Here is a 23,731-nt window from a genome sequence, read left to right as displayed (position 1 = left end):
AGGACCCCCAGAACCGCATGCGCCTGTCTCAACGCGCGGGATACAACCCGGAAGCAGATACCATTTAATTAAAAAATAGCAACCATTGTAATGAAGAGGAAACTGTTTATTTGCTTCACAAATTAAAAGAACAGAGAATTTTGAAGTGCATCGACGGTAAAAAAAAAAGAAACTTAAATTTATTAAGGAAGGTAGCTAAGAAAATGTCAAATGCCGGACAAAATCGGACCCCCGAACGAAATACGAACGAGATGGAAGATAATGAAGCAGGTATATTGAAGACGAATAATAAAGCGTACACAAACCTCATCGCGCCGCATTTGTTCACTCCAAATTGATTAACTTTCCGCACAACTGGCAAGATAGTCCAGAACAATAGCAACCTTTATCTGGAACAGTATCAGTCATTGCACAGTTTTTTCTTTCTGGTTTAAAACTCCTTTCATCAATCCACGGAGCCTTTTGAAAAAACTGGAAGACATTCAAAAGTTTTGTTTCCATGATTCTCCAAAAAATTCCTTCGGAAAAACCGACTGCATCAGACCTGCAAACATCCTTGGTAGCGTCATGTCCGTAGCGCAATCTAAGACAATTTCTCAATTCTGTCTGCTATTTAACATCAGCATAGCAATTAGAGACAAAATATTTTTAATTTGTGCCAATATTACAGCAGATATCACTTTAAACAAGCTGTAAGGATCCGCCATGCCTAGTGGGATGTCATAGGTCAACCAGAAAAGCAATACTTTTTTTTCACGCTAAAATTAAATAAGCGCCCTCCAATGAACGGGAGTCACATGGCGTGTGACCAATAGTCGCATTAGAGAATGTGCATGGACAGTTGGACTTCACACCATATTTGAGAAATCAGACTAATTTAGTGCATGGGAACCTAGTGACTGTTTGAATATTTACACTGGTATAGGACAGTACAGTTAGCAGCCTTATGCCAACAAAAATGGATTTCACTTAACTTTGAGGAAAGTTATATTTTGGTGAAAAACATAAATAAACGTGCAGATCTTGGAATTTGTTGGACTTTTTGTTAACAGTGCATGTATTTGACATTTTCAACTTGCCACAGAATGACCAAATAATTTACCCTCTGCCAAGTCGCAGCACAGAACAAGCTCCACCCATGATACGATGCATTGTATGTTTCTTTTATCTATTTTTAGTTATTTTTACTTTCCTTCTGAAAAATTTTATTAATATTATGGTTAAACAATGTGCTTTGAGAACCTGCACAAGTAACATACTTACTGTGTATAAAAGAATGCTATGCAGACGTTAAACCTGTGGAGCCAATCTGAATATTTTCTCCAACAAAAAAGTCAAGTTTGATACATTACTTGTAAATCAGCAGGAGGTGCCAAATGATTTCTCCCCTAGGAAATCAAGAGCTTTTTTTCGTGTCACTCACATACGCCAGCGACCTGGAAAAATACAGCCGAGACGCAGACCCACTCTCTTGGGTCTCTGGCTTCTTTCTGCAGACCAAAATCATGTGTTTTAGGCTAATTTCATTCTGTCCTCATTAGGATAATGGGAGAACTGGAGCCTATTACAGCGATTGACTGACGACCAGTTCAAGGTGTACCAATATCTCAGTCAATCAAAGTTTGTTCATATAGCCCTTAATCACAAGTGCCTCGAAGGACTGCGCAAACCACAACGGCATCCCCTGATCTGAACCGACATCCGGGCAAGGAAACACCTCAAATACCCAAAATGAGAAAAAGAAGAAACCTTATGAAGGGGCCGCAGATTTGGGGACTTTGTTCCCGGGTGACCAGCTGCAGTGGATACCAGATATTGCATTATTCATGATATTATGAGAGTTTAGTCCATTGGGGACAAGCAGAGCGTCATAATCTTCTTCCATGTCATAGAGTGGTCCCTCTCAGGCCACAACTTAGAACAGCTAGCACGTCCTCCAAACTAGTACCTCTCCAGGGATTATACGTTGCCACCTGTTAACCTCTCCATACAGGAGAGGGAGGGGAAGAGAAGCGGCAGGTCAAATGGTCTAAAACACTCTATTTAAAAGCTAGAGTATATAGATGAGTTTTAAGGTGAGACTTAAAGGGGAACTGCGCTTTTTGGGGAATTTTGCCTATCGTTCACAATCATTATCAGAGACAACAGCACATGTCTTTTTTTTAGGATGCTAAAGATGATTAAAAATTGCCTGGGAGTCACCATTTTAGCCTTCAATGCCCTCTCAAACAACTTCAAAACTCTCCAACATTGTTTTTATACACTGCAAGTATATCAATAATGCAGTAACAGACTGTCATGGTCTGTCACAACAGATCATGTTTGTTTATGATTTGTTATTTGTGTTGCCATTGCTCCTGAGCCTCCCTTAGTTATGTCTTCCTGTTGCTAGGAGCATTGAGCGTTTTTCTCACATGGTTCTGTTTCATGATTAGTGGTTTTTCGTTACGCTATGCTAAGCTTGTATTGAGCTTTGTGCGCTTCCAGCGGCATTTGTGTATTTTGCCTTGCTGTGGATTAAAAGACTTCTCTTACCTGCAAAGCCGTTTTCCTGCCCGTCCTTCCGCATCCTGGGGAACACAATCCTAGCTACAACGTGACCCAAACGCAACAATAACAATATGTAACATGTTTAATATATATCATATTTTGGGAATTTTTTGCAGTACCAGAACTTTCCTCAGGGCGATTATTTCCATTTCCATAGCAGCGCACTTCCGACTTCCGGCAACGAATGTGTTTTTCTACTTCCGGAAACAAACGCGAGTGTGTTGTAATCATGGCAGACTTGTTAAAGGCCTACTGAAATGCAATTTTCTTATTTAAACGGGGATAGCATGTCCATTCTATGTGTCATACTTGATCATTTCGCGATATTGCCATATTTTTGTTGAAAGGATTTAGTAGAGAACATCGACGATAAAGTTCGCAACTTTTGGTCGCTGATAAAAAGCCTTGCCTGTACCGGAAGTAGCAGACGAGTAGCGTGACGTCACAGGTTGTGGAGCTCCTCACATCTGCACATTGTTTACAATCATGGCCACCAGCAGCGAGAGCGATTCGGACCGAGAAAGTGACGATTTACCCATTAATTTGAGCGAGAGTGAAGAACTAGAGGGCAGTGGGAGCGATTCAGATAGGGAAGATGCTGTGAGAGGCGGGTGGGACCTGATATTCAGCTGGGAATGACTAAAACAGTAAATAAATACAAGACATACAGTATATATACTCTATTTGCCACAACACAACCAGGCTTATATTTAATATGCCACAAATGAATACCGCATAACAAACACCTCCCCCCTCCCGTCCATATAACCCGCCGATACAACTCAAACACCTGCACAACACATTCAATCCCACAGCCCAAAGTACCGTTCACCTCCCCAAAGTTCATACAGCACATATATTTCCCCAAAGTTACGTACGTGACATGCCCATAGCGGCACGCACGTATGGGCAAGCGATCAAATGTTGGGAAACCGCAGCTGCATGCGTACTCACGGTACCGTGTCTGCGTATCCAACTCAAAGTCCTCCTGGTAAGAGTCTCTGTTGTCCCAGTTCTCCACAGGCCAATGGTAAAGCTTGACTGTCATCTTCCGGGAATGTAAACAATGAAACACCGGCTGTGTTATCCGGCACACCAGTCAAGGGGTGCATTCTACGGCGGGGGTGCGTTATCCAGCACAACACCTGCCGCAATACACCGCTTCCCACCTACAGCTTTCTTCTTTGCTGTCTCCATTGTTCATTGAACAAATTGCAAAAGATTCACCAACACAGATGTCCAGAATACTGTGGAATTTTGCGATGAAAACAGACGACTTAATAGCTGGCCACCATGCTGTCCCAAAATGTCCTCCACAATCCGTGACGTCACGCGCTGACGTCATCATACCGAGACGACGTTTTCAGCAGGATATTTTGCGCGAAATTTAAAATTGCACTTTAGTAAGCTAACCCGGCCGTATTGGCATGTGTTGCAATGTTAAGATTTCATCATTGATATATAAACTATCAGACTGCGTGGTCGGTAGTAGTGGGTTTCAGTAGACCTTTAACAGACAACAAAGACGACTATTTTTGGAGAAATGAGGATTCACAACCTCATCTTTTTTAACCTGAATATAGGGAGGATAAACTGTTGGTTTTAAAAGCGAGCACAAACAGAGGCTGAAATGTTGGAGCAGACGGAAGCCGATAGAGTGAGGTCGGTGTGACTTGACTGTAAATGTGGAAGTTGGAGCCAAGCCATGCTGACACAAAGTCATCTTGGGGAAAATAAACTTCCCTGGCCAGCTGGAACAAACAGCCGCACCCATCGAGTAAGTCCCTTGAATATTGATCATGATAAATGCAGCACACTACAGACACGACACTGTCCAGCTAGCTGTGTACAAACAAAACATGAAATGTGGGCTAATCCTTTACAGATACTGTAGTATGATTGTTCAAGTTTTTCAGTCAGTTGGTGTCCTATGGCATTGTGTTGAGCATTACAAACTCAAACGCGATTCAGGTGCTGACGCAAAATAGCTTACCTGTTGCCGTAGCTAGCTCACGTCTAATGTTGTAGCATGCCCATACTTGCCAACCCTCCCGATTTTCCCGGGAGACTCCCGAATTTCAGTGCCCCTCCCGAAAATCTCCCGGGGCAACCTTTCTCCCGATTTCCACCCGGACAACAATATTTGGCATCCTCTCTCACCTGAAAAGGAGACTATTATATATGTCTCCGTTATCCATAGGTTTATCTATAACCCATAAAGTAGGCAGGCACGGAGCTATTTCTCAGCGTGTTTATTCAAGCCGGCACGTTAATACACTGACACACAACATCCGGATTCCCATCATGCATTGCTTCAAAACTACGGCAAGTAGTAATGTCCAAAAACATAACAGAGACGAAGCAGAAGAACGAAGGAGAGACATGGCGACGACGAGTAAGAAGAAGTACGCTTGCAAGTTCCAAAATGATTGGAAAAAATCATTTCAGTTCATCCAGGACAGCTCGAAGGGGAAGAGGTATGCTGCCTGCACATTTTGTAGATCAGACTTCTCTATTGAACATGGTTGCCGAACGGATATACTCATTCATGAACGGATTATTTTTTATATATTTATATATATATATATATATATATATATATATATATATATATATAAAGAAATACTTGAAAATATACATGCTAGAAAAAAAGTACCTCAGTGCTTGCTCTTACGATAACAATGTGGCTACAGCTTGGTTATTATACAGGTTACAGAACGTAAATTAAGTATTGTTGGCGAGTTTTGGATTAATTTTCGAAGTGATTTAGTGGCAGATTTAATTGCCACCATTAGCTGCATTGCCAGAGCCACCAAGAACGAACCGATTATTACAAATTACAACGCAAAAAAAGTGACAGACCACGACAGTCTGTTACTACATTATAGATATACTTGCAGTGTATAAATAAAACGTTGATGGAGAGTTTTGAAGTTGTTTGAGAGGGCTTTGAAGGCTACAATGGTGACTCCCATTAGCCACATTTTGCAGGCAATTTTTGAATTATCTTTAGGATCCTAAAAAAATGACGTGCTGTTGTCTCTCATAATTATTCCAAAAAAATTGCAGTTCGCCTTTAAATCCGTGTAAATGCTGTGAGTGTGAATGGTTGTCTATCTGTGCTGGCCCTGTGATGAGTGGCGACTTGCCCAGGGTGTACTCTGCCTTCCGCTCGAGTGCAGCTGGGATAGGCTCCAGTGCCTCCGCCAAAAGAGGCAAGCGGTAGAAAAATGGATGGATGGATGCTGTCAACCCTGCCGTTCTCCATGAAGAAAAAAATCCCCCCTCTCAGCTGGTATACTGCACAATCCGGTTCACTTGCCTCGGCCTCTGCAGTACTTGGTAAACATCGGTGGAACAATGGCAACACGGAGGGGGGCTTTTGGCAGGCAGCCTTTCATGTGATTTAATCAAATTGCCAAGAAAAATGGATGGACATGAAGACAACACCAGAGGAAGTGTTTCTGCCAAAAAGAAACGTAACTTGTTTAAATATCTTCATGAACGGGAGACTTATCCTTTTATAAAAAGGGTCGAACACACTCATGCTTTGTATAACGGTAAATGAAAATACCTTAGTTTCCCCTATTAAGCCAGTGAATAAAAATGGGTTTTAAGAAGGGTCTTAAAAATAGCCAAAGAAGGGGCCTGTCTCACATGGAGAGGGAGATCGTTCCAGAGTTTGGGAACCGCAACAGAGAAGGCTCTGTCCCCTCTGAGCTTGCCTTTTGTTTTGGGTACCTCCAGGATCAGCTGACCTGAGGGACCGGGTGGGGGCATAGAGGTGGAGCAGCTCAGAGAGGTACGGTGGGGCAAGACCACGAAAGGATTTAAAGGGGAACATTATCACAATTTCAGAAGGGTTAAAACCATTAAAAATCAGTTCCCAGTGGCTTATTTTATTTTTCAAAGTTTTTTTCAAAATTTTACTCATCATGCAATATCCCTAAAAAAAGCTTCAAAGTGCCTGATTTTAACCATCGTTATATACACCCTTCCATTTTCCTGTGACGTCACACAGTGATCCCGATACAAACAAACATGGAGGTTAGAACAGCAAGCTATAGCGACATTAGCTCGGATTCATACTCGGATTTCAGCGGCTTAAGCGATTCAACAGATTACGCATGTATTGAAACGGATGGTTGTAGTGTGGAGGCAGGTAGCGAAAACGAAATTGAAGAAGAAACTGAAGCTATTGAGCCATATCGGTTTGAACCGTATGCAAGCGAAAACGACGAAAACGACACGACAGCCAGCGACACGGGAGAAAGCGAGGATGAATTCGGCGATCGCCTTCTAACAAACGATTGGTATGTGTTTGTTTGGCATTAAAGGAAACTAACAACTATGAACTAGGTTTACAGCATATGAAATACATTTGGCAACAACATGCACTTTGAGAGTGCAGACAGCCCAGTTTTCATTAATTAATATATTCTGTAGACATACCCTCATCCGCTCTCTTTTCCTGAGGGTCTGGCGGCAGATTTCTTTGACTTTATCGTTGTAAATGCATCTGCTTTGAGTGTCGCAGGATATCCACACATTCTTGCCATCTCTGTCGTAGCATAGCTTTCGTCGGTAAAGTGTGCGGAACAAACGTCCAATTTCTTGCCACTTTTGCATCTTTGGGCCACTGGTGCAACTTGAATCCGTCCCTGTTCGTGTTGTTACACCCTCCGACAACACACCGACGAGGCATGATGTCTCCAAGGTACGGAAAACAGTCGAAAAAACGGAAAATAACAGAGCTGATTTGACTCGGTGTTTGTAATGTGTTTGAGAAAATGGCGGATTGCTTCCCGATGTGACGTCATCGCTCCGAGAGTGAATAATAGAAAGGCGTTTAATTCGCCAAAATTCACCCATTTAGAGTTCGAAAATCGGTTAAAAAAATATATGGTCTTTTTTCTGCAACATCAAGGTATATATTGACGCTTACATAGGTCTGGTGATAATGTTCCCCTTTAAACACGAGTAAGATATTGGGGAGGTCATTAATATATATATATATATATATATATATATATATATACTGAAAAGCAGCAGGCCCAAAATAGATCCTTGTGGCACACCCAAATCCCAATTTATTACTTCTGATTTTATGTACAGCTGGGATAGACTCCATAGAAAAAGGATTTATAATTGTTTTTGTAAACAGAGATCTTGTTGGTTGGCCCTGCGATGAGATGGCGACTTGTCCAGGGTGTACACGGCCTTCCGCCCGAATGCAGCTGAGATACGCTCCAGCGACCCCGAAAGGGACAAGCGGTAGGAAATGGATGGATGGATGGACCTTGTTGGTGGTCTTTGTTGAGTACCTTTTAGTTAAAAAAAAATTCAATTTAAAACGAACACTGGCATGTTTTTCCTCATACTTCTTGTATTTTATGTCCTTACATATGTCACTATTGATTTGTATCGTCTTTTCTGACTTTTACTGCTGTTTACTGGCTTTCAAGCCACACGCAGGCGCACATCTTTCGGATAAAAAGTGTGGGCGTGGCTTTGCAGCGAGCGATCGCGTGTCCAGCCAGTTTCCTGGCACGCGCCCGCAGTGCACGTGCAGAGGGTGCTATTTAAACAGCCCCGTGGCACTCGCGCACATCCTCGGTCGACAAAAAGTTCCTTGACGAACTTCGTCATTTTTGGGTTATTTTTTTTTTTTACCGCTCACACGGAGTCCGGGCCTCGGCCTAACCCGCCATGTAGGCTCCGCAGGTCCGTCACACCATACGCGGATACCGGTTCTTGCAGCACGATGTGGCCGTGGGCAGTGCAGTGGGTCATGTGGGTGTTGGTGTGCCCCGCCATCACTCAGTACTCCAGCGACGAGTGCAGCTGGCGAGGAAGGTGAGGATGGAGCGGAACAAAGACTCCCAACACTTTTACCTAACTTTTACCTTTTGTTGTCGAGCTACGTGTTCCTTTCGAGCGAAACTCGTCTTCCAAGTGTTCCGTTATGGAGAAGTTGGCGGCCAACAAAGGACGGGTCGTTTAAAAAAAAAAAACACCTTCTTTTGTCTCCTACGCTACATTTTGGCGCGCGATAGTAATATTTAAACACATTATGGAAAATATAATTTGTGTATATGATGTACCCTAATGTGTGCTAAGAGGAGAGGTAAGCGGGTCTCTCTTGTCACTTTCATATCCTTCATATTTAAATTCGTTAAACATGCGCAAATCAATTTATTTGTTTATGTCTCTACGACTAAATTGTCTTTTTGAGGTCTTTAACGTACTTAGTAAAAAGTACCAAACCTTGTAAACGTGTACATTCTAGCAAGAATTGATTGACATGTATTTTAGGGCAGGGATCCCCAACCACCGGTCCGGGGACCGGCACCGGTTTGTGACATGTTTGCACAGAGATATTAAATCATTTATACCGTATTTTTCGGACTATAAGTCCCTCCGGAGTATACGTCGCACCGGCTGAAAATGCACAATAAAGAAGGAAAAAAACATTTATGCGTTGCACATGGAGCAGGGGTCGGCAACCTTTACCAGTCAAAGAGCCATTTTGACCAGTTTCACAAATTATAGAAAACAATGGGAGCCGCAAAAAAAAATTGAAATTTTAAATGAAATAACACTGTATACAAAGTTTTTTATTTGCTTTGTATAAACCAGGGGTTTCAGACACGCTGCCCACACCTTTATGTGGAATTTGAAAGCTGGTGCGGCACGCGGGTTTTAAATGAATGGCTCAGCGTCATGTGCGCCGTGATGGTACAGCATATAGCACCCACTACAGCCAGCGTGCCCGATCAACTATCCTTTATATGGGGCTTCCGCTTGCTCACGTAGGTGACAGCAAGGCATACTTGGTCAACAACCACACAGGTCACTCTGACGGTGGCTGTATAAAAAAAAAAACTTTAACACTCTTACTAATAATGCGCCACACTGTGAACCCACACCAAACAAGAATGACAAACAAATTTCGGGAGAACATCTGCACCGTAATACAACATAAACACAACAGGACAAATACCCAGAATCCCATGCAGCCCTAACTCTTCCGGAATACATTATACACCCCCCGCTACCAAACCCCGCCCACCTCAACCGACGCACAGAGAGAAGGGGGGGGGGGGTTGATGTGTGAGGGAGCAGGGTTGGGGTGGGGGCGGGGTTTGGTGGTAGCAGGGGTGTATAATGTAGCCCGGAAGAGTCAGGGCTGCATGGGATTCTGGGTGTTTGAGCTGTTGTGTTTATGTTGTGTTAAGGTGCAGATGTTCTCCCGAAATGTGTTTGTCATTCTTGTTTGGTTTTGGTTCAAAGTGTGGCGCATTATTAGTAAGAGTGTTAAAGTAGTTTTATATGACCACCGTCAGTGTAACCTGTGTGGCTGTTGAACAAGTATGCCTTGCTGTTACGTACGTGTGCAAGCAGAAGATGTATATTGTATGACAAGTGTTGGGCTGGCACGCTGTTAATACAGATTGTAGAGGGCGCCAAATGTTGTACCATCATGGCACGCCCTTATTATAGCCAGGGTGAAAATCGGTGAATATTAATCCCGGGAGTTTTCTGCAAGAGGCACTAAAATCCGGAAGTCTCACGGGAAAATTGGGGGGTTCAGCAAGTGAGCTGTTGAGCCGCATCAGAGTGATCAAAGAGCCGCATGCGGCTCCGGAGCCGCGGGTTGCCGACCCCTGCACTGGAGTATAAGTCGCATTTTTGGGGGAAATTTATTTGATAAAATCCAACACCAAGAATAGACATTTGAAAGGCAATTTAAAATAAATAAAGAATAGTGAACAAGTGCACGCCATATGACGCATAAATAACCAACTGAGAACGTGCCTGGTATGTTAACGCAACACATCATGGCAAGAGTCATTCAAATAACTATAACATGTAGAACATGCTATACGTTTACCAAACAATCTGTCACTCCCGATTGCTAAATCCCATGAAATCTTCTTCCTCGGTGTCGCCTCTGGTATACGTCCTTTCTTTCTGCTGCTCGATTGCTGTTCTCAGCAGCATATTTCACTACGTCCAGCTTGTAATCTGCAGTATATGATTTCCTTTTCGGTGCCATTTTAGTTCAGTCCTTTTCAGTTTTTATAAGTTACCGCCAATGTTGATGTGATCCATTTTAATAGCTCCGGCAGTAGCGTATAGCAGTTAGCATATCATCACCCACAATGCACTTCTGCCATGACCCGCCCCCGCCGAATTCTCATTGGTTGGCGTGTGAGTGACGATTGCGGACATTTTCTTCGTCGCTTACGCGAATGAGATAAATAATATTATTTGATATTTTACGGTAATGTGTTAATAATTTCACACATAAGTCGCTCCGGAGTATACGTCGCACCCACGGCCAAACTATGAAAAAAACGTCGACTTATAGTCCGAAAAATACGGTAACCGACCGCATTTCCTCATACTTAACTTTCGCCAGTCCCACCAGACCATACTTGGCAACCTTAAGACCTCCGAATTCGGGAGGCGGGGGTGTATATATTTTCAAGTATTTCTTATATATATACGTATATGTGTACAAGCGGTACAAAATGGATGTATGTATGTATATGTATATGTATTATATGTATATATAAATAATCCGTTCATGAATGAGTACCGTATTTTTCGGAGTATAAGTCGCTACGGAGTATAAGTCGCACCGGCCAAAAATGCATAATAAAGAAGGAAAAAAACATGTAAGTCGCACTGGAGTATAAGTCGCATTTTTTGGGGAAATTTATTTGATAAAACCCAACACCAAGAATAGACATTTGAAAGGCAATTTAAAATAAATAAAGAATAGTGAACAACAGGCTGAATAAGTGTACGTTATATGACTCATGAATAACCAACTGAGAACGTGCCTGGTATGTTAACGTAACATATTATGGTAAGAGTCATTCAAATAACTATAACATATAGAACATGCTATACGTTTACCATACAATCTGTCACTCCTAATCGCTAAATCCCATGAAATCTTATACGTCTAGTCTCTTACGTGAATGAGCTAAATCATATTATTTGATGTAATGTGTTAATAATTTCACACATAAGTCGCTCCTGAGTATAAGTCGCACCCCCGGCCAAACTATGAAAAAAACTGCGACTTATAGTCCGAAAAATACGGTATATCCGTTCGGCCACCGTGTTCAATGGATAAGTCTGATCTACAAAATTTGCAGGCAGCATACCCCTTCCCCTTCGAGCTGTCCTGGATGAACTGAAATTATTTTTTCCAATCATTTTGGAACTTGCAAGCGTACTTCTTCTTACTCGTCGTCGCCATGTCTCTTCTTCGTTCTTCTGCTTCGTCTATGTTATGTTTTTGGACATTACTACTTGCCGTAGTTTTGAAGCAATGCATCATGGGAATCTGGATGTTGTGTTTCAGTGTATTAACGTGCCGGCTAGAATAAACACACGTTGAGAAATAGCTCCGTGCCTGCCTACTTTATGGGTTATAGATAAACCTATGGATAACGGAGACATATATAATAGTCTCATTTTCAGGTGAGAGAGGACGCTAAAGGCAGTGCCTTTAAGGCACGCCCCCAATATTGTGGTCCGGGTGGAAATCGGGAAAAATTCGGGAGAATGGTTGCCCCGGGAGATTTTCAGGAGGGGCACTGAAATTCGGGAGTCTCCCGGGAAATCGGGAGGGTTGGCAAGTATGCACCAGACACACCAATAAGCTTGATCATAGGTGTATTATAGAACTCCTGATACAAAGTCGCCATTTGCTATATTTGTTACATCTTTGTTACACAGGACAATTCAAGATTGTTTTGCCGTACAATGAAAATCTTACTTTGCTAGTCCTCCCTGCAACAAGTGACATGGTACTTACCTAAAATAAATGCACATTAATAAACATATAAAATCTAAAGGTGCCAAATCGTAGCCAAAAGCTAGGTTCCGTCTAGTCCTGGTTCGCAGCAGGTTGATGACCTAAGATCAGGGCAGATCAGGAACATATTGACCATAGTAGTTAAAGTGCATAAGGCAGATGGAGAAGTGCTAAATTGTTGCATATAATAATTGTGCTGGAGGTAGAAAATACACATCTTCTTTGGCCTAGTGAGTTAAAGTGCTGGTGTTATTGCACGTAGTCCTATTATACAAGTAGTTAGCCATAACAAATGTATTAACGCATGGAAAATTAGACCAAAAAAGCTAACATTAGTGTATCTACGTATGAAGTATTGCACAAAATATGAATACATAACTTTTAGAATGGAAATAGTAACCCACAGAAATCTATTAGAACTAATGACAAGTATTTATTTTTGATTGATTATAGGTTGATTGGCAACACTAAATTGGCCCTAGTGTGTGAATGTTGTCTGTCTATCTCATGCAGTGTAATGCCCGCAGCTAAAAGCAACTGTGTGAGAACATATACTCGAATATCACGATATAGTCATTTTCTATATCGCACAGAGACAAACCCGCGATATATCGATATGTCGCCCAGCCCTAGTTGGCCCTGTGATGAGGTGGCTACTTGTCCGGGGTGTATCCCGCCTTCCGCCCGAATGCAGCTGAGATAGTCTCCAGAACCCCCCGCGACCCCAATAGGGACAAGCGGTAGAAAATGGATGGATGGATGATTGAGAAGTTTACTGACATCTTAAATAATTGAATCCATGTAATGCTTTAAAAAGGCAAATGGATGGCACAAAAGGCTTGTATCCAGAGGTGGGTAGTAACGCGCTACATTTACTCCGTTACATCTACTTGAGTAACTTTTGGGATAAATTGTACTTCTAAGAGTAGTTTTAATGCAACTTACTTTTACTTTTACTTGAGTATATTTATAGAGAAGAAACGCTACTTTTACTCCGCTACTTTTATCTACATTCAGCTCGCTACTAATTTTTATCGATCTGTTAATGCACGCTTTGTTTGTTTTGGTCTGTCAGACAGACCTTCAAAGTGCCTGCGTTACTGGTGACGTTTCACTCCGTTCCACCAATAAAATGCAGTCACTAGTGACGTTTGACTCCGTTCCACCAATCAGATGCAGTCACTGGTGACGGTGGACCAATCAAACAGAGCCAGGCGGTCACATGACCTGACTTAAACAAGTTGAAAAACTTATTGGGGTGTTACCATTTAGTGGTCAATTGTACGGAATATGTACTGTACTGTGCAATCTACTAATACAAGTTTCAATCAATCAATCAAAAGTGTGAAGGAAAAAAGACACTTTTTTATTTCAAACGTACATCCCGTCACAAGCTAAAGACTGACTGCACAGTTCCTGTCTTCACAATAAAAGTGCCGCTCCATCGCGCCTGCGCTTTCAAAATAAGAGTCTCCGAAAGCCAGCGCAAACAAGCTAGCAAGCTACGGAATTTGCCGCCAATGTATTTCTTATAAAGTGTGTGAAAACGAATATGGAAGCTGGACAAATAAGATACCAAAAACCAACCACTTATGTGGTATTAGACAGAAAGGAGGAACTTTTTTTCTCCTGCATTTGAAAACGTGGACGTTAAGCACTGCTGTCTGATTACAATCAATGCAAGTCATCAGAATCAGGTAATACACCAACTTATATTCTTGTCAACATGAAAGAAAGGAATCTATATGTGTTAAACATGCATGTATATTCATTAAAACACCTTTAACATGTAAACAAAAACGGCAAAATAAATAAAAATAAATTATATACTGTGTATATATATATGTGTGTATATATATATATATATAAATGTGTGTGTGTGTGTGTGTGTGTATATATATATATATATATATATATATATGTATATATGTGTGTGTATATATATATATATATATGTATATGATATGTGTGTGTATGTTACTCATCAGTTACTCAGTACTTGAGTAGTTTTTTCACAACATACTTGTTACTTTTACTCAAGTAAATATTTGGGTGACTACTCCTTACTTTTACTTGAGTAATAAATCTCTAAAGTAACAGTACTCTTACTTGAGTACAATTTCTGGCTACTCTACCCACCTCTGCTTGTATCCATTGCGGTTCATTACTAGCTTTCTTATATACTGTATCCATGCTTTTGTCCTTGAATGTGATGTATCACCTATAACCCATCATATACTAAAGCCAAAAAAAACCCTAGTACGAGCAAAAATGAGTATAAAAACAAAAGTCAATGGAGAGCTTTTTTGCAATGGGAAAAGGCCAGGGGCTCCCACTAATTCTACTAATGAGTTTTTTCATGTATTCATTTTTCATGCACTTATTTGCTATATTTATCTGCCACACATGGAAGGCCGGTCTGTGAAAAAAATGCCTATGGGTTGTACTTGTACTTGTATAGCGCTTTTCTACCTTCAAGGTACTCAAAGCGCTTTGACACTACTTCCACATTTACCCATTCACACACACATTCACACACTGATGGAGGGAGCTGCCATGCAAGGCGCTAACCAGCACCCATCAGGAGCAAGGGTGAAGTGTCTTGCTCTGGACACAATGGACATGATGAGGTTGGTACTAGGTGGGGATTGAACCAGCGACCCTCGGGTTGCGCACGGCCACTCTTCCACTGCGCCACGCCTACATTAAACCGGTCCCTGGTGCAAAAAAGTTTGGGGACCCCTGTTTTAGGGGACTCTGGTGCAACCTCTTTAAAACCTGGTTTGTATTACCTCTGTCAGAAAGTACTCCTGCTTATCATAACCGCATAATATAGTACAATGGGCCTGAAACTTTTTTTCAACAAATACCACTTCAGAAAACACTTGGCTCGTCAAGTACTACCACAATGACCAATATTAAACTACTGTAGCGTAGCAGGCCTAAATATTCATTAAAACAAGGCAGAGGTTTTATTTAACAAGTATATTTAATAATTTGGCCACTGTAACATTACAACCTGCTCAGTGGCCTTGTGGTTAGAATGTCCACCCTGAGGTTGGTAGGTCGTGAGTTCAAAGCCTTGCCGAGTCATACCATACCTTCCATCCATTTTCTACCGCTTATCCCTTTCGAGGTCGCGGGGTGTGCTGGAGCCTATCTCAGCTGCAATCGGGCGGAAGGCGGGGTACACCCTGGACAAGTCGCCACCTCATCACAGCACCAACACAGATAGACAGACAACATTCACACTCACATTCACACACGAGGGCCTATTTAGTGTTGCCAGTCAACCTATCCCCAGGTGCATACCAAAGACTATAAAAATGGGACCCATTACCTCTTCACTCAGCATCGAGGGTTGGAATTGGGGGTTAAATCACCAAAATGATTCCTGAGTGCGGCCACCGCTGCTGCTCACTGCTCCCCTCACCTCCCTGGGGGTGGAACAAGGGGATGGGTCAAATGCAGAGGGTAATTTCACCACACCTAGTGTGTGTGTGACTATCAGTGGTACTTTAACTTTAACTTTTTTTAAAGATTATTTAGCTTACCACAAGATGACTCATGAGTAACACTAGTACCACAGTTTGAGAATCACTGATATAGTCCGCCATTTTGGTTTGTAAGTTTCATTTTTGGGGGCTCCCTGCCATTTCAGTTTTTTTTTGTTTTCAGTGTGATTCTGTATTCTGGGCAGTGCTAATTTTATCTGCAGGATATGACAATAAGAAAAACAAGCTGCGGGTCACAAATGAGCCGTAGACCACACTTTGGAAACCCCTGGTTTAAACCAATAATCCTTCATACACTTAGGAGATTCGACTTTCAGGAACTGTCATAGTTTGCGTCTATCTTGCTTGTTTCCAGTAAAATGAACACGTCTTCATTGTTATTTATTCCAAAGAAATGCATAAAATAGCTTTTAGCAGTTTGTTTTTGTCTTGTTTGTTGAAATGTGATGCACAGGCTCACAACTGACTGGAATGTCTAATCTCCAGTTCCTATCTTGAGTAAATAAAGCCATATGTAGTCTTTGATAGCTCCTCCACCTCCTAAAGTTGTAAAGCATGAGAGGCGGGAACATCACACGTGGCACATTGAACTTTATCTGTCTTTTAACGACTTAATAACCCCCCATCACTTGTGGGTGATGAAGTAGCTTGTGCACATCGACCGCATCAGTAAATAAGAGAAGGCTTTTAGTTTGGTTGAACACTAAATGATGATCTTTATAAATAACAAGTGTATTATTTTTCTTACAGTGGTCTGAGCCACGAGTCTCATCGCAGAGATGTAGAACAGGTCTACTTACGCTGTTCCCAGGGCTCTATGGAGTGGCTCTACCCGACTGGAGCCATCATTGTCAACCTACGTCCAAACACAGAACCCTCACCTGGACACATGGAGGGTCTCCATGTGTGCATCAAGCCCCTGCCTCACTCGCAGGTAATGTCTTTAATTTGGACGGAAACCTCAGTTATTTTACCCAGCGCATTATTAAACACATGTATCCGTGTATGAAGGGTTCACATCTGTATTTGGATCGAGCTGGTGATTTGAAGCTGCTGATGGCCGAAAGTGAACAGCCTGAGGGAAGCGTGCGCTGTTTTAGCCACGCTGATGGAGCTCTGTTTGTGGAGGCTGTGCCGCAGGCAGACATTAGCCGGAGGATCACCGCTTTCCAGTATGAGCTAGTGCCCAGCCAGAGTCCTAAGGCACACTTGTTCACACACCTGCTGCCCGGCTTTGGTAAGAAAATTATATTATGTTGCATTGGACTATTTGCTAAAGCCTCCCAGGTTTGAATCCCATGTTGTCTGTGTGCTTAATTCTACTTATGTGTGTTTTAAGTTCAATTTCATGCTGTGAAATTGATTTTTTTCACGTTTCAATGGGCTTTCTTATGTTTATTTCCTTTTATAGCACACTGGATTTGTACTGATATTTCTACAGTACTGCACAATTGCTTTAGCCACTACTTTGTGGTTTTAATTATGTGAAGTAATACAGAAAATGGTAGAAGATATTCGATTTGCAGGATTACAGAAAATATTCCTCAAAAACTGACGAGTTGCTGCATTGGCCAAGGAAGAACTCACGTAGATAAAGTTGCATCTACTTAAGCACCAACCCCTCCAGAACACAAGTCTCAAACACCCTGCCCGCAGGCCAGATCTGTCCCGGGCAGGTATTTCATCAGGCCCGCAGGAACATATGAAAATCAAAATGCATCCAGCCCACATGAGGAATTTCATAAGAAGAACTCATTCTTACTCCAGTTTCACCGCCACGTATACATCTTATGTAATAGACATATCAATGGAGGCCACAGTAGTTTTAATAAGATGCAATGCACTAACCATTCTTAGTAAGGGTGTCGCATTACCACCAAAAGTAGCAATAATTTAATTGTACACGACACCACTTTAACTATAAACCCTGTCCGTTCAAAACAACACATTAAAGGGGAACTGCACTTTTTTTGCATTTTGCCTAGGATTCACCATCCCTATGTAAGAGAACACGTGTTTTTTTTTTTATTGCCATCTACTTTTTAATATATGGCAAGTGTGAGGTGGCTCACATTGCAGCTAATGGGAGTCATCAATTGCGTCCATAAAGCCCTCTAAAAAAACACCCAAAACAGCCAACAATATTACATTTACATGTTGTTACCTGAATTTTAACCAAGTATTAGCGATTATTGTTATTATAAGCGCTAACGCCAGGGAACTACTTTTAGCGGCACCGTGATCACAGAGAGCTAACTAGCTAATGAATCTATTGACATATTGAGCTGGTGAGCTGCTGCATCACCTCTGAATTGGTAAAAGTTAATTCTAGATTTTAAATCATGCCTTTTAGTTGTATAGTAGAAGTATGTGGCCACAAACCAAGAAGTTGGTCAACTTTGACATTCAACTTGGATGTTGAGATGACGAAAAAAACCACGTAAAAACACTCGTATGCACCCATTTTTTTTAATTTTTTTTTTTTTTTGATGATTAATTCTTCTAAAACGGGAATATATGAACATCCCATCAGTCGGCATCCCAGTAAGAGCAAACATTGTACAGTTAGTGATTGTTTTATTATGTTCAGTTTGTATTTCTTGTTTAGCACTTAGTAAAAGTGCTGATTGCCAGATCTGCTTATCACTCAGCTTCTAAAACTTGTGGTTGATCCTCCTTATATTCAGTTTAAAAAATGTAAGGTTCTGGATCATCATTTGTAGTCGCCGTTGTTGTCTGTCATGAAGTCTGCCGTGATTAGAAGTAGGGCAAGGCAAGTTTATCAATAAAGCACAATTTGTAAACAAGGCAATCCAAAGTGCTTTACAGAAAATTAAAAGAAGGAAAAAAATATATATATAAAATTATATTTCAAATTCAAATCACAAAATACAATCATAAAAACAATAATTAAATAAAATTAAAATACTTTCAATTGTCATATGCACAATTAAATTAAAGTGTTTTCAGACTGGATTTGAACATTGCCAACGTTGAGGCCCGTCTCACGCCAGCAGGAGACCACTCCCTAAGTTCTCAGAGCTCAAGATGGTTCGTATGGCTCTAACATGTCGGAGATGTACTTTGGCACAAGATCATGAAAATATTTGTACACAAGAAGAGCTGTTATAAAGTCTATTCTCGAAGCAACAGGAAGCCAGTGACCTAAGCACTGGACTAATATGGTTGTAATTCCTAGTTCTAGTCATGACTCGAGCAGCAGCATTTTGGATGTACTGCAGCTTTTTTTACCGCTTGTTTAGAGAGCCCAGTGAGAAGGCAAATACTGTGGTCTAACCTGCTGAAGACAAAGGCATGGATTAGTCTTTCTAAGTCTTATTTCGACATTATTCTTCTGATTTTGGCAACGTTTTCCAGGTGATAAAAAGCTGCTGATGTTATTGACTTAATGTGACGGTTAAAGTTCAAATCTGAGTTCCTTATTACCCTTAGAATTGTAAACTGATATTAGGTTTCAGGAAGAGTGTCTCAAGGTGACTAACAGTATTTTCTGTTTGCTTCTGTGGGCCAAGACAATAATTTCTCTTTTGTCTGAGTTTTTCTGAAGAAAATAGTTTTGCATCCACACACTGATCTGTTCAATGCATCAGATTGTCATCTGCGTAGTTGTGGTAGAACACATTAAAGCTGTGTATTAGCTGACTCAGTTGCAGTATGTACAAGTTGAACTGTAAGGTTTCCCAAAATCAAACCCTGAGGAACCACATGTCAGAGACACAGTAAACCAGTACTAATTTAAACAAAATACGTCCTATGATCGCGAGAGGACTTGAACCAGTTAAGAGCAGAGCCGGATATTCTCACACAGTTTTCTAACCTCTGTATTAAGACAGTATGGTCAACTGTGTCAAAGGCAGCGCTCAGGTCCAGCAGAGCCAAGACTGAGACTTTTCAGGCGGATATCATTCGTCACCTCGATCAGAGCTGTTTCAGTGCTGTGGTGGGGCCTAATGCCTGATTGGAAAGTATCAAACACATTGTTAAACAGGAGAAAGTCACTAAGCTGTTGGTACACAACTTTTCCCCAAAATATCCGATAGTTGTTCACTACTGTGGCATCGAGACTGCTTTTCTTTAAGAGGGGCTTAATTACAGCAGTTTTAAGGCCTTTGGAAATGTCCAAGTCTGAAGTGAGATGTTAACTAGATAAGCGAATTGTGGTAACAAACTGCTGGGTAACTCATCAAGGCAGCATGTTGATGGACTCAGACTGTGGATGAGTTCCTCAACTGTTTTGTCAGTGACAGGACTCGAATGTGCCAGCTCTCGTTGACTAGCTGGCTGCAGAGTAGCTATTTGTTGTCCAAGAATTATTGCATTTTTAATGCCTTGAACTTTATTACAAAATAATGTTGCAAATTCATTGCACTTTGATGTAAAAATTTGTTCTACTTGAAGTGAAATTGGAGGGTTTGTCAATCTTTTTACTGTAGCAAAGAGGGCACGAGAGTTGTTACTACAGTTTTTGATGGTTTCAGAAAAATATATAGTAGTTGCGAACGTTGTGATGTGTCTGTAAAATGAATGTGTCGCCGTATGCTTAAAATGACCAATACATGTAAATATTACAGGTTATTATGAATGTGCCTGTTACTACATTACATATATACTTACAGCGTGTATATAAAATGTTGATAGAGGTTTTTGGATGTTTTTAAAGCACTTTATAGGCAGAATAAGGCGAATCTCATTTGTTTGCTGACTTGCTAACGTGTATGTGTTAGAATGCATTAAAAAAGACAAGCATTAATGTGTGCTTGTCTCATAAGGTTTTTGAATGATAAGCAAAATTCCCCCCCAAAAGTGCAGTTCCCCTTTTAAAGATGCATGATAAGGTCAAAATTGTTAACTGTAGCAACAACAAGGCATTCTGGGAATCCTTGCTTCTCAGACTGAGCAACTCTCCCCAATTCAGTGGAAGACTTCCAGAAATTGACCATGTCTACCGATATCGCGACTGAAATTACAAAGCTACCAGATTCTGCTGTTTTTTTTTTGTGTAGAAACCTGTTTTAGCTTTTGCTCGGATGTTAAAAAGATAACAAGGAGATAGTAAATCATATATGTCTCAGTGTGCACACAAAACTGTTGTCTGTTATAATTAATCCCAATCATTCCATGATTCAAAGTGTACTTTTTTTTTTTTCTTTTTTTTTCATTTTGAAAATGTTTTAATAAAAATAGAAAAAAATACTGGCAGCGGTAAAGTTTTTTTTAATTTTTTTTTATTTTATTAATTTTTTTTTTTTAATTAAATCTTCAAAGTGTACTTTGAATTTTGGCCCCAAAAGTCAAACACCTGCCCCAGAATTGTAATGTGGCGTACACAAATCCAAAGGTACAGTGTTGCACTAAGGGCTTGTACATGTAATTCGTATAAGAGTGCTTCAGGGCCATTTGCAGAGTTCAGCTCTTTTGTTCTGTTTTTTAATTTATTTATAATAAAGTCAAACATGCCCCAAAACCGGTCAAGTTGTAAAATGGTTATGGGAAAAATAACATTTTGTTATGAATGTAATATTTTACATTACTACTAAAAACCTTAGCTGACATGTTTTTCTTTAAATATACTGCATTCAACTAATAATATAACAGTATTTATTTTATAGTCAAGGTCGTTTTATTTTCTGGTCATTATAGTATTCACCCTATAAGCATCAATTAAATCCCTTGGATTATTTTTCACATGTTGATAATACTAACCACATTGTAGATGAGAGCAGCTTTCAGGTCAGTGTTTACAGAGTAGTTATTATGCAATTGTCTTCAATTTGTCACCAATAATGGCTTGTTAAACTGCTCAGCCCAGACCCGTCTAGTCAGTGATGTGAGTCGAGGTGACAGGCCAGGTTTGAGCTGTGAAGAAGAAAAAAATTCCCGTTTGAGCTCTTTCACCCGACATGAAGCGCTTCCCTCCCCCCGCCGTCTTGTCTCGGCCAGACCTAAGAAAACAAGCAGGCCAATCCAAAGGTCATGTCGGTGTCAAGCACAAGAGCCAGCCAATCGTCTCTCGGCTGTCAATCAAAAGCAGATGCCCCTCAAGGCAAGGCATATTGGGTAGGCCACCCATATGAGTGAAGCAGTTTGGTAGAAAGGGAGGAAGTGTGTTGTTTCCTTTACACTCACTTGTCCATTTGTCCACCATTTCAAAGAACTAGACGGCCAAGCAGAGATGATAAATTGAAAGTGAGGTGTTATATTATAATGTTTCTTTCTTTTTTTGGCAGTCACATGTGAACCTTGTTCAGATGAAGAGGTCCTCCTGGCAGTTTGCACCAGTGACTTTGGTAAATGCAAACATTAGACACACACAGTTACACATATCAGCTAAAATTGTTGCATGAAGTCAATCTGCCATGTTGTTGTCTCCGTAGCGGGCAGAGGCCTCTTTCAAGGCGTGCTGCTAAGCACCGACAAACACTCTCAGGTCGCATCGGTGTCTCTAAGTCGGCTCTACCATCAGAAGAGCGCCGTGTTTGCTGCAGGCGGGGCCAAGGTGCGCCGCTGGACCGGGCGGGTCAATGTTCCCTCTCAGTGCGGCATTCCACCTGGTAAAGATGACTACCTTTTGACCGGCTCTGTCCATTTTGGAGAGGCGTGGCTTGGCTGCGCACCTCGCTACAAGGACTTCCTGAGGCTATATGTCGAAGCACAAAGAGCAGGAAGGAACCCTTGTCAGGTAAACACTGACTGAAAGCACAGAGGACATCTTGGTAAAGACAATGGAGCTCATCTTCAAATGGATGGATGTCATTTATTGTTGCTGTGCAGCAAAACACTTTAAACAACCAACCTCTGCCAAGACTTCCTCTCCTGTTACAGAGAGAAAGTGGTTTCTTCTAGTTCCAACAACAGTGTTTCTCTTTATACGTGACTTAAGCGGCTTTAGTGCCCCTTGGCCACTAAGAAGTGTAGTTATGTGCCAAAGTTGTAGGGTTGCTCGTTGAAACGCAAGTTTGCTTTGTAAAAAGCTTTCTAAACCAAACATCTTCTGACAGAAGTGAACTTTATGCAACTCTGTGAGTTTATATGCTGTTTATGTTTTGCTGTTTGCTAAGGTGTTTTTACATGTTCCGAAAAATAAATGGAGTTCATCATCATGTCAGTTTTGTTATGAAACAATTTATTAGAATTCATGAATCTGCATTTTGATCATTAAAATACAAAATGTGCATAAAGTGACAACAGCATGTTGCACTGTTTGGCGTCTCTGAATTAAACACATCTGTTTTCCTCCCCTCAACATAAAAATATCTTGTTTTAACTTATATTCATTTATTGAGGCTTTTTGTTCTGCATCTTAAACAACAAAATGTACATTTGTGAGTTTCAGGCAAATAAGTGCTGCTGTTAGGGTTAGTTAGAAATCTTGACAATGGACTACAGTGCAAGCACGATACAAAACCATCTCGCCACAAAAGAGAAGACACAGTCACAGAAAAATATTCAAGGTATTATTCACAAAAAAATATGCTTTTCAAGGCAGTTGGGATAGGCTCGTGCAGCCCTGAAAGGTATAAATGGGATAGGAAACCTTGGCTGGATAATTAAAGTGTCCATTAATAGCTTAGTGCTTCACACAGCTGCCCTTCAGTCAAGACATCTGGGGTAGGCTCCAGCCTGCATTGCCCCTGATCAGGATAAGCCATTAAAAAAAATGACAGATGAAGCATGAAATTTGTCTATACGTGACCAGTCTAGGGCAGGGCTTCTTAACCTTTTTGACCTCAGGACCCAACTTTTCCCACTACAGTGGGGCCCAGGACCCACTCAAATATTAACATAATGTAATTTAATCATATCCAAC

At 41.1% G+C, this 23,731-nt stretch overlaps 1 protein-coding gene across 1 annotated transcript; it reads left to right on the top strand.

Moving 5' to 3' along the window:
* The first annotated feature begins 8,047 nt into the window (after positions 1–8,047).
* On the top strand, positions 8,048–23,029 carry LOC133624508 (meteorin-like protein). Its single transcript, XM_061988123.2, has 5 exons — positions 8,048–8,406; positions 16,654–16,837; positions 16,915–17,140; positions 22,152–22,211; positions 22,299–23,029. Exons 1-5 carry the CDS (start codon positions 8,315–8,317, stop codon positions 22,616–22,618), a joined length of 882 nt encoding a protein of 293 aa, XP_061844107.2. The 5' UTR covers positions 8,048–8,314; the 3' UTR covers positions 22,619–23,029.
* Positions 23,030–23,731: the final 702 nt, after the last annotated feature.

Source organism: Nerophis lumbriciformis, linkage group LG27 (assembly GCF_033978685.3).
Source record: "Nerophis lumbriciformis linkage group LG27, RoL_Nlum_v2.1, whole genome shotgun sequence".
Taxonomy (NCBI): Eukaryota; Metazoa; Chordata; class Actinopteri; order Syngnathiformes; family Syngnathidae; genus Nerophis; species Nerophis lumbriciformis.
The sequence above is the reverse complement of the archived record's forward strand: the minus strand, read 5'-3'. Positions and strand labels throughout refer to the sequence as shown.